The sequence below is a fragment of the Leptinotarsa decemlineata genome, unplaced genomic scaffold (assembly GCF_025532065.1).
Source record: "Leptinotarsa decemlineata unplaced genomic scaffold, Ldec_3_MD MMD2_tig00000218_RagTag_RagTag, whole genome shotgun sequence".
NCBI lineage: Eukaryota > Metazoa > Arthropoda > Insecta > Coleoptera > Chrysomelidae > Leptinotarsa > Leptinotarsa decemlineata.
Genome location: NW_027412545.1, coordinates 1462689 through 1477117, shown reverse-complemented (window position 1 = coordinate 1477117; position 14429 = coordinate 1462689). Strand labels below are relative to the sequence as shown.

At 35.2% G+C, this 14429-nt stretch overlaps 1 protein-coding gene across 2 annotated transcripts in view; it reads left to right on the top strand.

Moving 5' to 3' along the window:
- fusl (transmembrane protein fuseless) overlaps nucleotides 1-14429 on the top strand; it is a 53352-nt gene that overhangs the window by 30878 nt on the left and 8045 nt on the right. For both annotated transcript variants that reach the window (XM_074173207.1, XM_023162067.2), the window contains one exon: nucleotides 3265-3417. In XM_074173207.1, coding sequence (XP_074029308.1) covers nucleotides 3265-3417 — 153 coding nt within the window. The remainder of the gene's footprint in view (nucleotides 1-3264; nucleotides 3418-14429) is intronic.

Here is a 14429-nt window from a genome sequence, read left to right as displayed (position 1 = left end):
TATTTCATTTCTTTTGATTATTTTCCGGATGTTTTTACAGTTTATACAATATTTTATGTCTCCTTTGATTGTGTCAAACGTAATTGTTAATTCGCTTACAACTAATAACATTAGTCCCATTCGCGCGTGGTTATTATTGCCATAATTGACATGTTTATTAGATTCTTCCGCTTCTATTCACGAGGAATTAACATGTCAAAACCCTCGACGATTCTGATGTTGTGATTTCTAGCCATCCGAAAACTAGTAACTACGGGAAAATTGCGGAAACAATGCATTTAGTTACGTAATCTAGATTAGACCTTGAGTTCTTGGTATTACGTAGTTACATAATCAAAATTCAATTTTTTCTTGTATTCTTCCTACTGTAATTTCAGGTCATTATGTATAATCTTGAATTTGTTTTGATATATATCCAACAAATGTTTTTGATCTCTAATCTTCTTCTTGAAATCGTGTCGAAGTAAAATTGATTGGTCTGTTTCGGTTTTATCCAGGGAAGTCAGAACCAAAAACCTTTTATATTATGAGTGTAACTTATATTTCTTATTTCAAAAATCTCCAGCTCCCGTTGCTGATTGTAGCCACTTGGCCAATTTTCAACTATTCAGTTTTAGTGTTTAATACATCAGTTGAAACGATCGTTATTGTTTTGTTTTGGCAACCCTGGAACTCGATCGTATCTAGAGTACGAAAGTAAGTTGAGTCGACGACATCTTCCCTTACGAAGTCGCCATCTTTGTGGTAGATAGAACACACAATCCACGAATATCAAATATAAACGAGGCTTTTCAGAGCCGAGGGCTTGCAAAGCTAAACTTCAACAGCTTCTGTGTTTCACTGTAGCTTTCACTGCAAGGCAAATAGTTCAAATAACAAAGCATTGGTGATCCAAAACCAGATAACCCTATTTTGACCCACCGTGGTCTCGTCAGTGGTACTTGGCTGAACCACGAATGCACTATTTTACTCAACTGTCCCTGAAGACCAAGCCTGAGTAAGTAGATACACCATCTATAGGGACGAGATTCGTCCTCAGTCTTGCATTGCAGTTTCTACTGCAACTTCTACTGGTTTCAACTACAGCACGGAGTCTCTCTCATCTTATTTGAAATATTTTCACCAGTGCCTATCAGAATTGTTGTTTTCTTCTTGAAAACTTTTCACTCAAAACGGTTTTGTCAATTACTAGTAATTTTTCAACGACTTTGTCATACTCTTCCAAAACGGAATGCCTCGCGTGTGTTGTTTGAAATTTCACTTTGTGACTAACATGTCCCAAGACCAATATTTTCTAGTGCAATCCTTTATTCGAAATGAAAATTTCCATAACTAATTTCAAAATTTTTAAATATTAAAATTTGTCATTTCGCATTTTGGTTTCCATCCATCATTATATGTGGGTTCAGGTAATGTTATTATTATCGTGTCATCATTGGTGACTCCGGCCTTATACGCACGTGCGGAGGTCGGACAGAGTCATGAATGAAACCGGGAAGAAATAGGACGAGAAACGGGAACTACAAGATATCTTTCAACTGAAGCATAAACAGCATCCTTCAATGCTCCTCAGACAATATCGCCCACCAGAGAGCAAGGAGATTTTTTCAGAAACAAAAATAAGGTTGGTGTCATCCATTATTAATTCTCGGAATTGTTTCTTCCTTTTTGATATTCAACATCCGGTTTACAACGAAACATAAAATAAAAATGTAAACAGAATGATTGTAGATCCTGAACAAAAAGCAAACTTGAAATGCATTTTATGCAAACGATTCAATATGATAACGTGAGAAAAATATAACACTCAACTCATCTTTCTCATAGATCTGGTTAACCAGTGAGCGATAAAACATTTCATTATACCTTATACGCAGAACGTGATTTCAAAAAAAAACACCAAAATAATCGAGAATGCTTTCTGCAGTAGCCAATGTAATAGACAATTGTGTTCAAATTTTCTGGAGTCCTTGAATATACATCTTTTTGCTTATATTCATTTAAGAAATCATTCGAAAAATCCATCAAGAATAATAAGGAGAAATATCAGAAATTCAGTTTTCAAATATTTCTACCCAGAACAAAATTTTCATCACATATAAAAACGTTTTGAATATAGAGTAGCACCTCGACTGCTCGTCACCTATACGGGACAAGAAAACAGTTGGAACGCTGAAAAAGTCGTATAATCAGCGGAGAAGGAATTAAGTCATGTATTGGGATATGTATTTACATATAAAAGATGTATGCATTATGTAAGCCAAAATAAACGAACCAAAGCCAAATAAATGATAAAAATGTGTTTGTGTTATGAGTAAAATATGAAAACATGTTCAAATCATGCTAAAACAACTTAAAATAATCAGGAATGTCTTTCTGTTTCAATTTCTGGAACCCTGATTTGGATGCTTCACGCCATTTCTCTAGAAGCACATGACTGTTAGTATTGATTGTTGTTTCAAGTAATTTAGGGCAGTCTCGAAGTCAACCTGATCTTTTCGTCTTCCTCTTTTTCTTCTTCACCTAACTCCACTTCTTCAGCACTAGCTTGTTGCACGGCAAGGTCAATGATCTCTTCATCTCTTCATTTGTATTCCCATCAGTTAACTATTTCCCAACTTCTGAAGACTGGATATTACTTTAAATAGATTGCAGATCACGGACTAATTGCGCAGTGTCTGACTCAGGAGTGTCTGGAATTTCTATTGTCTCAATTAGACTTGGATAAGCTTTCTTCCATTTTTGTAAAATGGTTCACTTGACTTCTTCCCAAGTTTCTCAAACTAATTGCTTCGAAAAGATCGCAATCCTATTCTGTTTTCTACAACAGTGCTTCGACATTATTGTTGGTGGATTATCAGGTAGAGCGATTGGCAGATTTTAAGATAAGTCTTAGGTTGAAAGCAGAAAGACGCTGAGGAATTATTCCGACGACAGCGAAAATACGCTCTTCTTCAGACATTGGAGGGGATAAACCCATAGTTTCAGACAATGTTATAGGTTAGTTGACTGTTAATACATTCTGGGATCAAAAGTTGAGGTAGAAGTAATCTGCAGTAACCAATAATAAAGTATTCGTAATCTCTATACATTGTCGAATCGTATTTTTTTCTATTTTCTCTAAATCGAACCTTGCGAGTGATATTGATTCATAGAAAATTATAATTTTTTGATTTTCTCAACTTTCATATCAAATGATTTTAACTTCGTTCATTAAACAAGTTTTAATATTTTTCAAGACTGAACATTCCATTTTTTTTTCAGGTGGGAGACAAAACGTCATTATACGTATTAGATTGCCTATTTTCTGTTCTGATCGTAGGATCATTAGTTGTCTTCGTATGGCGAGGAGTGTGGTTGATGCTGGATATCATACTTTTCCCAGACAATTTTACAATATCATCATGGGGTAGTTTGGTGAGTATAGTAAATGGTATTTGGTTTCATTTGGAGATATTTTATCAAAATATTTACCAAATTTCAAAGCAGTGTGTCTAATCAAATTTAGCAACTTTATTTAGTAATAACCCAATACTTCTTACATATATTACACTTTTCAATTATTTTACTATTCCACTAATTACCAGCAATCGATGCGAATGGCTGCGATAAGTGGTAGTACATGAATGAGCAGTAGCGTAACAGCGTAACCATCATCCTCATAGTATTCCATCAAACTTATAAAATTCTAGGTGAATGGGGGAAGAGTCAGCAAAGCTGTTTTTAAACTCAACCTTCGAGAGAGAAAAAAATTAAATTCGAAAAGAATGAAAGAAAATTACAGTACATACATACATTTTCAAAAAATAATTACTAGTTGGTCACCAAATCTTTTGTGTAAACGAATGCGCCACGGTCATCATGAGGAAAGTGAACTACTCAAATAAATGCTCTTGTTTAGGATCTAAATCCACAGGGCAGGAGATTGTAGTCTTTAGCTGCGTTGAATGAGAAGCTGCGAGTAAATGCAGAAGACCAGTGTTCAGGAATAACCAGCACTGACCTGTTTCTAGTGGAAAAGCTGTTAATATTTGAAAAATGATTCAATTTTTTCATTGAATAATGTGGCAGTCCGGTGTTCAAGACATTGTTGGTGATTGTGAGTAGGTGCAGTGGTAGTATTTTCGAATAAATAAGAAAAACGAAGGCAACTGTTTTGGATTCATTGAAGACGGATGGAACCAGATTGAAGTAACGCAGGGCCATTAATGCTATCGCAATAAGTATGAAACTTTCGAAATGATTAGCGTCTCACATAATTTTAGTTTGAGTTGTTTGGTAAGTCTCGATTTGGAAACAGTTGCCTTGAGACGTCAAAAGACATTTGGGTAAATGGCTAACATATTTTGTAAATCACAGTTCAGAATCAAGCCACAGGCCTAAGTTCTTTGCTACAGTTACAAAAGGCAGAACGTCACCATTTATATGAATATGAAGACTAATTTTAGCAATATCTCTCAATCTTTTCGATCCAAAGATCCTTACTGCCGACTTTTTAGAGTTTGAGTTCATTTTTTTTTATTGAACTTCGAACATTTTATTAAAACAACGATGAAAATAAAATAAAAACAACAATAAAAATTAATTGGCGCTCCGGGGCGACTTCATTGATTCCAGTGGCGCATTTGTTTTTCAGCTGCAGGAAAACCCGGAAAAACCTGCAGCACCAATTCAATTTATGAGCTGATGAAATATTAAGGATGATCTGTAGATCTCGATTAATCAATAAGGTTTTGAGCGGAATCAACATCAGGGAATTGAAAAGAGAAATACAGTTGGGTATCATCTGCATAATGATGAATGTTGCATTTTTCTACCGAATGATGGAAATCACAAATGTATAAGCTGAATAGTAAAGAACAAAGAATGAATCCTTGAGGAACATCTTCAGTTTCGAACAGAGTCTCTGTGCTGATACCGTCCACCATAACTCTTTGAGATCGGTGGTTCGATAAGTAATTTCTAAACAGAGACATCGCATTCACAGAAAAACCGAAGAAGCTGATTGTATCTCACAGGATATCAAAGTCAACAGTGTCGAAAGTATTTCTGTGTTCCAGAAGTACTAAACAAGTTAATTCGCTTTCATCGACATCCTTGAAGAGGTCGTCTGTGATGGAAAGTAAAGCTGTGGTTGTGCTGTGTTGAGGTCTGAAACCGGACTGAACGGGTTTGATGATTTGGTGATCATTTATAAAGCTGCAAGTTTGATCCTTTCTGATAATCTCAAAAACTTTTGAAAGACAAGGTAGGATGGTGATGGGCCTCAGGTCAGAGAAATCCGAAGGAGAGTTGCACTTAGCTAAAGCAATAATCACACCGTTCGTCTGACAAAGTATATGTTCATATATGGATAATATACACATATATATGCATATACATTAGGGTGTTATATTTCAGGCGATATTTTTTTTTCTCGGTCTTACCTGAAAATCAGACAATTTATAGAAATCTTTATTTTTTTAAAGTCAATTAGAGGCTCAGCTGATTCAATAGATCGATTTCCAATATGAATAACACAGGATTTTTTTTTATTTCAACTCGATTTCTCGGTATCGAACTTTTTTTTTAAATGAGTATCAAGCTTTTGTAGGAAATTATATTTGCTACAAAAAAGTTCTCTGAACCTCTCCGATCAACAGTTTTTGAGTTGGAAAGGTTGATATTCAGCGATACCAAATTTTCTTTGGATTGGAACTCTTGATTCTATAATAAATATTATTTACAATGAATTCTACATAATTACTGAATTTTTAATTTAAGAAACGACATTACGTATAGATAAATTTCGATCCATATTTACTATGATATCGTAATATCAATGAACTGAAATTCAAGTTTTCGCGCATATTTCTATTTTCAAACTTCTAGTTTTAATCAAACTAGCGTCGGTGTATTAGGGAAACTGTTCCACGAAAAATACTACTTTTGAAGATCCTGGACCGACACACTATTCACGATGGCTCCCGAAAGCTATTTATCGCTTGAAAATTTTCTTCTAGAAACAATTTTCACTTTGCAGGGTAGAAAGCCAAGGGCTTCGTCATATCAGTGTTTTTATAACATTATTGTATGTATAAGCATGGTATTGTGCTCATTTTTCAGTTCAAGCTCCGCGGCAAGAATTAGAATTTTTTGAAATTTATTGTAATATAAAATGATCAATAAGGAAATTTCAGAAACAGTGTCAAATAATTCAGCACTCATCTCTGGCATTTGTCTGAAGAACCTTATTGTTGATAACTTTTCGATGATAATGTGAGCTCGGAGATCAAAATTGAAATTATTAATAATAATAATAATAATATATGTTTATTTGTCAATTGTTCACATGCTAATTTATTTACATCGATTATATTATATATAATATACAAATAAATACAAATAAACACCAACACAGAACATCGCGAAAGCAGAGCTTGTATGCGATGAAACTGCCAAAATTTTCGATTAAAAAATATACGTATTTTATGAAATAAACTATAGCAACAAACAAAAAAGAAATACAGAAGAAATAATCTAGACAGTAAATAAAACTTTTGTATGTAGTAGTTAATAAAAATAATAATAAACAAAAAGAACTACAAACCATTGCAAACAACAGGATTTGCCAATACAAAAAAAAGAACAACATACTATGTTACTAGGACGTCAGGCTCTTAGTAACAAAGTAATTTGATGTCGTTCGTCCAAAACGAATTTTTTAATTAATTTTTTTAACTTTTTAAAATGTTCTGCCTGTCGAATGGACTCCGAAAGTATATTATAGGTTCGACTAGCTGAATGCAAATGACTTCGATGACCAATTGTTTTGAGTGTCAGTTCTGTTTTGATCAATTTTTTTACTTTATTTCTAGTGTATGTTTTAATCAAAAAGTTAGCGAAACTACAAATTTGAAACGTGTTGATATGAAAAAAATAAGATTGTTTCCTTCATGACTAAAAATTTGTAGGATTTGAGCGAGTTCAACTTCCTACTGAATTTCTAAAATTGGATTCTAAATTGATTTCTTTAAGGACGAAATACAAGCACTACAGGAAAATCCTTAAGGCGCTCTAAGAGCGATGCCTGTGCGAAAGTATCGATTCACATTGGATTTAAATCGCTGGAGATTAAATCCATTTGGAAAAACGTTTTCAAGAAGTTTATTCCACATAAATGCAGTTTTTCAAATGAAAGAGTTCTTGAACAGTGAAGTATCTATTGAACTGAAACAAAATCTCCAACTTTTCTCCGATCCAATCAGGCAGATGGCTCTTTTCTGGATATAATCCAGCAGCTTCAGGGTATGCTTAGGGGCAGAGCTCCATGCATGAGAACAATACTCCAAAAATGGTCTGATCTGAGATTTAAAAAGCATCAAAAGTCGATGATGTGTGTACAGTTTTCTGGTTCTGAACAGTGTTTCAAGCTTTTGAGAAGCGGCTTTTCTAATTCCAACATGATTGTGCCAAGACTATCGATGTCCATTAACCAACACTCTGCCATCAACCAACGTTGATGGCACTTGCAGGGAAATTTCATTCGGGAAGCTAAAGGCCAGCAAACATTCATCCCACACACGGTCCAAGGCCTTAGAAATGTCAAGCGCTATAGCTCTTGACTCTCCATTTTTTCGATTGCGTTATTCCAAATATGGGTGAAAAACGATAGTTGATGAAACGCCTGTTGATCTTTGTTTTCGAAAGCCATATTGATGACCGCTCAAGATGTTGAAGTCTTCCAAATATTTAAGGATATGGTGGTTTACGGCTTTCTCTATGATTTTTGGTATCACTGGAAGTGAAGCGACTGGTCTATAGTTATTTGTAAGATTTTTTTTGCCTCTTCGGGAATAGTCTGAACGCGAGCAATCTTCCAGCAGAAAGCAAAAAGCTCTTTCTTATAAGACAGGTTGAAAAATCTGAAAAATACAGGTGCGAGTTCATTTGCACCCTTTTTAAGTACGATGACAAGCACTTCATCAGGAATAGACGCCTTGTTGATACTGAGCTGTTTCAGAATTTTCCTGACTAGACGTTGCCGAAAAGTTATTTTCGGCATAGTGGATTCTAGTGTAAAAGTAGTGGGTGGTGCCTTTCCCAGAAAATCGACTGTAGAATGTGATGCAAATTGTTTAGTTAGTAGATTTGCTTTTTCTATAGCTGTTGTTGCAATAGAATCATTCGCTTGCTTTAGTGGTGGAATTGTAGATTTTGTAAAGTTTTGATTAGCAGGATCTAGATCCGTTGGACTTGACGAAAAGTTTGCTTATCCCTAATTCTCTGATTGTAAAGCTCTTAGCTTTCATTTATCCTAAGTTTGCAGCTGTTGCGAGCATTAACAAATCTAGTTTGGTTTTCAGCACTGGTATTTTGTCCCACTACCGGTAGGTGAAATTTTTGAAGGCGACGAAAGCTTTCTCGCAATTTTTGTTGAGCCAAAGTTTGTTGTTAGAAGTTCGTTTCATTGAAAAAAGAATATATGCAATAACTTCCGCGACTGCAGAAGCACAAATAGATTGATTTTTAGAGCTAAAACAAACATCTAGCTAGGAGACATTTTGGAAATGGTCTTGAAGATCCTCCCACTTAGCAGATCTGTAATGCCAAATTCTGCGCGGCTGAGATTGTTCCCCAATATTCATTGGTGATTAACTCAACACTGAAATGAGTTTGTGATCAGAAAATCCCGATGGAGACCTTACGGTGACTATGTAAATTTCTAGATTGGTTGTTAGATATAGATTCAGAAGACTAGCATATTCTCCATCACGGTCAGGAATCGTGGTTAGCGCATTTTTGATCTGAGTAAGTCCGCGGCTTGTTGCAAAAGCCTTAGCTCCGTGATCTTATTCATCGTTGATATTTGAAAATTTGAGCGATTTGATATTGTGGACATTGAAGTCACCGAATATGGACATTGAAGTCACTAAATATGGAAATTTCGGCACTGGGATGATTGATTTGCAGAAAGTCAGTGATGTTTGCAAGTGAAGAGAATAGTGCCCTATATTGTGTATCGCTTGGTGGTCGATAACCGCATCATATGAATTTAGTGATTTTCTATGATATTATTTTGAACCACATACCATCAAAGTTTTGGAGTTCCAGTATTTCGTCTCGTTGACAGGAGATATCGCTTCTGACAAAAAGAGATATTCCAAAGTTGCGTCTGTTACCATGCTATTTCCGTGTGAACTGATGTTGACTGTGAGAAATAGTGGCTTTCGAATAACTTCTGCAGGATAATGCCCTCGAATCACCTCCCACCCGGAATTCTGATTGGGGAGTTCTATTTTACCTTCGGAGTATTTTGACCTTAGGAGCGCCATCATGCAATTTTTCCTTATATTCCCACGACGGAAACAGCTGCACAGCAACGACCAGCATCTACCATCAATGGAAATCTGATGAAGATTATAATACATGCTCAACAATTTGAAAAAATGTACTCGTCGAATATGATACTACTGAACGAGGAATGAGGAACAGAAAACAAAACTTGTAGCAATGCTCAGAGAGCAATATGCGAATGCTAATAAGCAAACATTATTGTTACCAACAATTCAGAAACGAAAAAAAAAATGTAATTCTAATGATTCATACTCGAACAATGAAGTTTATATTTTTTCACTAAATAGAAATTATAATCTATAACAATTTTATAACTTCACCGCGTCTATTGTAAATGATAGTTACTGGAGGATTGAAAATTAGGTTTCAATTACCATTCACTTTTCCAGCTCTACAACTCAAAAATTGTTGATTGGAAAGTATCTGCTGGAAGAAAGTTTTTTGTAGCAATTTTAATTCCCTACAAAATCTGCACACTTAGTTTTTCTAAAAAAAAATCATTTCCGATAAATCGAGTTGAAACGTAAAAAAAACTTCTCGTGTTATTCATATGTGAAATCGAATTTTCGAATGAGCGAAGCCTCTAATTGACTTAGAATTTTTATTTTCAACGGAAATTTTTTTTCTATAAATTATCAGATTTTTACGTAGCACCAAGAAAAAAAAGTCGTTTAAGAATGGAACACTATAATATAGATATATTAATTTTCCAGGAATATTTAAATTTATTATGGGTTTTCATTGATAAATTAACATTTTTGAAAGTTGTTTATTATTTTCATTATCGGATACATTAGTAATTACTGTGATTGATTGTAAGACCGAGACAGTAGGATCATGGTATGAGGAATAGGATACATATGTTTTCGAATGAAGATGTCTAAAGAAAACTGTATCGATAGTTGTTCCATGTCTTGTGATAGGTTCATTTCGGTTAATTTCAGTACTAATTTATCTTGTAGAAAGTTTACCAAGAGTTTTCCATCTTTCGTCGCGAAATTAACGTTGAAATCTCCTGCTTAAATTAGTAACCACACGTACTTATATATACCGATCAATAATGTTTCTAAAATATTCTCTGCTTCCATCTCATCTTGAATAATCTATGCAGTGTACGTCAATCCATCAAGAATGATTCATCGTTGCTTCTAGTACAGTCTAGATAGACATTATGTGCTTTCGAATGTTAGGACCGTATTCGTATCACTGTCCTCCTTCTTTAGTTACTCTGTGAAGGGTCTCTCGTCGAACTGTATTCAATTATTGAACATCAAACAAAATGACTAGAAGCTGTTTTGAGTTAATTTTCATTTCATTAAGCTATATTTTTATCACTGTCTTTATTAATTTTGTTTCAACCGAACTAATAGGTGTTCATTTCCATATTTGAACATGAAATACATTAAATCTTTATTCAGTTCGAATGCTATTATTGCCATAAATTCTATGTAATCAGGATTATTTGATTCAATTAATATTTATTCATTCATTGCCATCAAAATCCAAAATTAATGTTTATATTTTAATGAATAAATATCTACCTATTTATCTTTATTTGAAAAAATTAAATGAAAACATACTCCCACTCTTATTCCCGATTGAAGTTTCTGTTTAACAACGAAACAAGCACAATTCCCAACGAAGGTCGTTCTATTCATTAATGAATAATGTTAGTACTTAAAATTGACAAATTGCTCTGCAGTACGATACATTTCTCAAGAACTAAATGAAGGGACGGTATCAATCAATACCTAATTTTACTGATCTTACTCAGTCAATCGTACTTTAAATGATTGATATTTGAATAAAAGGGTATTCGTTGCTTCGTAATTGCATTTTATGATACCAAGTTTGAGTCATACCGTGAGAAGAAATAAAATTAGCTTTGCGTTGAATTCATTTTCCATGGCATAGACATAGTTCGATCATATTCCACATTTTCCATATAATAAATGGAATGCAATGGAAAACTAAACAGAGCTCTTATCAGAACGGAAGCTTGATTGAAATTTAAAAAATATGATGAATGGAATGAAATGGAAAACTCAACAAAACTCTCATCAGAAAGGAAGCTTGATGGTACTTCATTTTCAGTTTGAAATAGTATATGGCTTGTCTAGCTGTACTTGCTTCCTTCAATAAATTGATGGATGTAACCCTTACTACGTGGTAGGAGATTTTTCACCACTTTTGAAAGTCGTGAAAAACAAAGAAAGCACTTTATTGGAGAGACCAGTCAATTTTTGGGATACTTTTAGTGATACTTTTAACAGAACGGTTCTCTTTGCTTATGGCATTTGTTGCTTCTTGATTTTATTTCGAGGAATTACCTAAAAAGTTAAATCTATAGAATATTACTAGCGTTTTGTGTTCCATCGAATTTTTCTGGTAATTCTTTGCAAATGCGAAAAAAAAATTATCCAGAAATAACAGCTGATTTTGAAAGAACACTCACGAATAAGTCCAAAACATATAGGAATCTAATCTCGATGCATAGTTTTTTCAATAAATTAACAACAAAGGGTCTTTCATTAAGCGCTTCCCGTCTCTGAATTCAAATAAAACAAAGTGTGTGTGAGATATCATCGAAACTTTTTATTCGTATGAAAGACCTATTCATGCCATTATGTGTGGAATATAACATCGTTCGAATTTTCGCCACGGCTTCTCTGGATGGACCGCATCCGAAACGTCCTATTTTCCATGACTCTGGCGCACCAATAAAGCTAAATGTGACCGATGACATGGATTATGTTAGCTTTGAAAACCAATGTGGTTTGTGGCTTATTCGCATACACCTGCGAAAACCCCACAAAAAAAGTCTAACGCGTTCTAATCGCACGATCTTGGTGTCCGGTTCACATCGCCTACACGAGAGGTGACCATGCTCCCAATTCGCTCGTGCAGAATATTCAATGTGGCATGAGCTGTGTGGCACGTAGCGTCGTACTATTGAAACCACATGTCGTTGGTGTCCAGATCATCCAATTCAGGTCAAAAGAAGTTGGTAATAATCGACCTATATTGCTTGCCGTCGATAATGATGTCCTTGCCAACGTCGTTCTCAAAGAAATATAGACCGATGACGTCCAAAATCCACACCAAACGGTGACTTTCTTGGAATGTATTGGACGCTCTTGGATATCATATGGATTGGTATCGTACCAAATTTGACATTTTGTTTGTTCACGTACCCATTCATCCAGAAATGGGCTTCATTGCTGAAAATAATTTTTCGATGAAAAAAGGGTCAGTTGCCAACTACTTCAGAGCTCATTCAGCGAGCACACGCCGTTGTTTATGGTCGTTTACCTTCAGTTCCCGGATCAGTCGAATTTTGGTACGTGTGCAGACTCATGTCACGACGCAAAATTCTCCAAGTTATGGTCTGCGAAAGGCCGAATTCTTGTGAGCGACGCGAAATCGATTGCCTCAGATTAATCTGCACACTCTCACAGACAGCGGCGATGTTTTCGGCAGATCTTGCATTTCATTGACGTTGGCCGATCGTTTACTGAAACAACGGACTCAAATATATCCACCACATTGTGTGTACTCCTCTCGGTAGGATAATTTTGCGACCATAAAATGGGCAAAGCGCACGGTACGTTGCCCAAACAGAACACACATTTTGCACTTGTTATTGAATGCTATATCCGTCCATGGTGATTTGGCAAATCAGGCTGAATAAATGACATTTCCTTTGACATATGTAGCTTCAACAATATGGCCGTTATCAATTGTCAAAATCCAGAAGTCCCTGTTGGAAGACCCTATGTGTATGTTTTCAAAACATACCTTTTTTGTGTCTGAATCCTGATTTATAGGAACTGACTTAGATAACTGTGTTCATTTTTCACTTCAACTGGATGAATCAACAGATGTCGTTGACACTGCCCAGATGGCCGTGTTCGTCAGGATGGTTTTTAGTGATTTTACGATTAAAGAAGATCTTTTGAAGTTCATTCCACTGAGAGGACACTCTACTGGACATGAGTTGTTTTCTCATTTAAAAAATATTATTTCTTCCGAGAAAATTCCGATATCGAAAATGGTAGGCTTGACAGCCGATGGCGCTCCAGCTATGGTGAGTTATGATAAGGGTCTGGTGGCGTTATGTCGTAAAGATGAAACTTTTCCGCAATTTCTCTGTGTTACCACTGCATTATCCATCAGCAAGCATTATATGGAAATTTCCTGAAACTAAACAATGTTATGAACCTTGGCCGATGAAGTTGACTGTCAATACGGGGACCTACTCCTTCACTCTGGAGTACGATGGTTAAGTAGAGGACGGGTGCTGAAACGTTTTAATGATGTCCTATCTGGCATAGTTCAATTTTTCAAACAACGCGATGAACCGACTACGGAACTAGAAAATTCAATCTGGCTTAGAGATTTTGGTTTTCTCGTGGACATTACAGAGAAATTAAACGAACTTGATTTGCAGCTTCAGGGGAGAGACAAAGAACTAGCGGAAATGATTTCTGATATGAAAGCATTTATCAAAAAGCTGGAGTTTTGGGAACAAAACCTAATTAACAGCGATGCCAAGCATTCTCCTATTCTTTCAGAAGAAATATCTCAAAATCCATTAGAACCCTATGACAACAAATATCATGTAGAAATAATGTCTACCCTGAAGAATAACTTCAAAAATCGTTTTAAGGATTTCAATGAAATGGCTTTAGTAGCGCAGTTTGTTGTTTCACCCTTCATGGAAATTGATATCCAACAGTTTGCAACTTGTGTTATGCAGAACTTTGGAGAAGACATCGCTGCAACAGAAATGGAAGTCATTGAGTTTCAAAATGATTTAGCCTTAAAATCGTTAGTCTCAAGTACTGAATGTATCTGGCCTATTGTAAGTAAAGACAAATATTCAGTTCTATGTCGTATTGCCTTGAAAGTGAAAGCATTATTCAGTTCAACCTATTTGTGTGAATCTTCTTTTTCCAATATAAAGTTTATTGAGAACAAATATCACAATCGACTTACAGATGAACATTTGGATAATTGTATTCGAATGGCTGCATCAAATTATACTGCAAACATTAAAAAAATTATCGATGAGTCTGAGTGTCAGCCTTCTC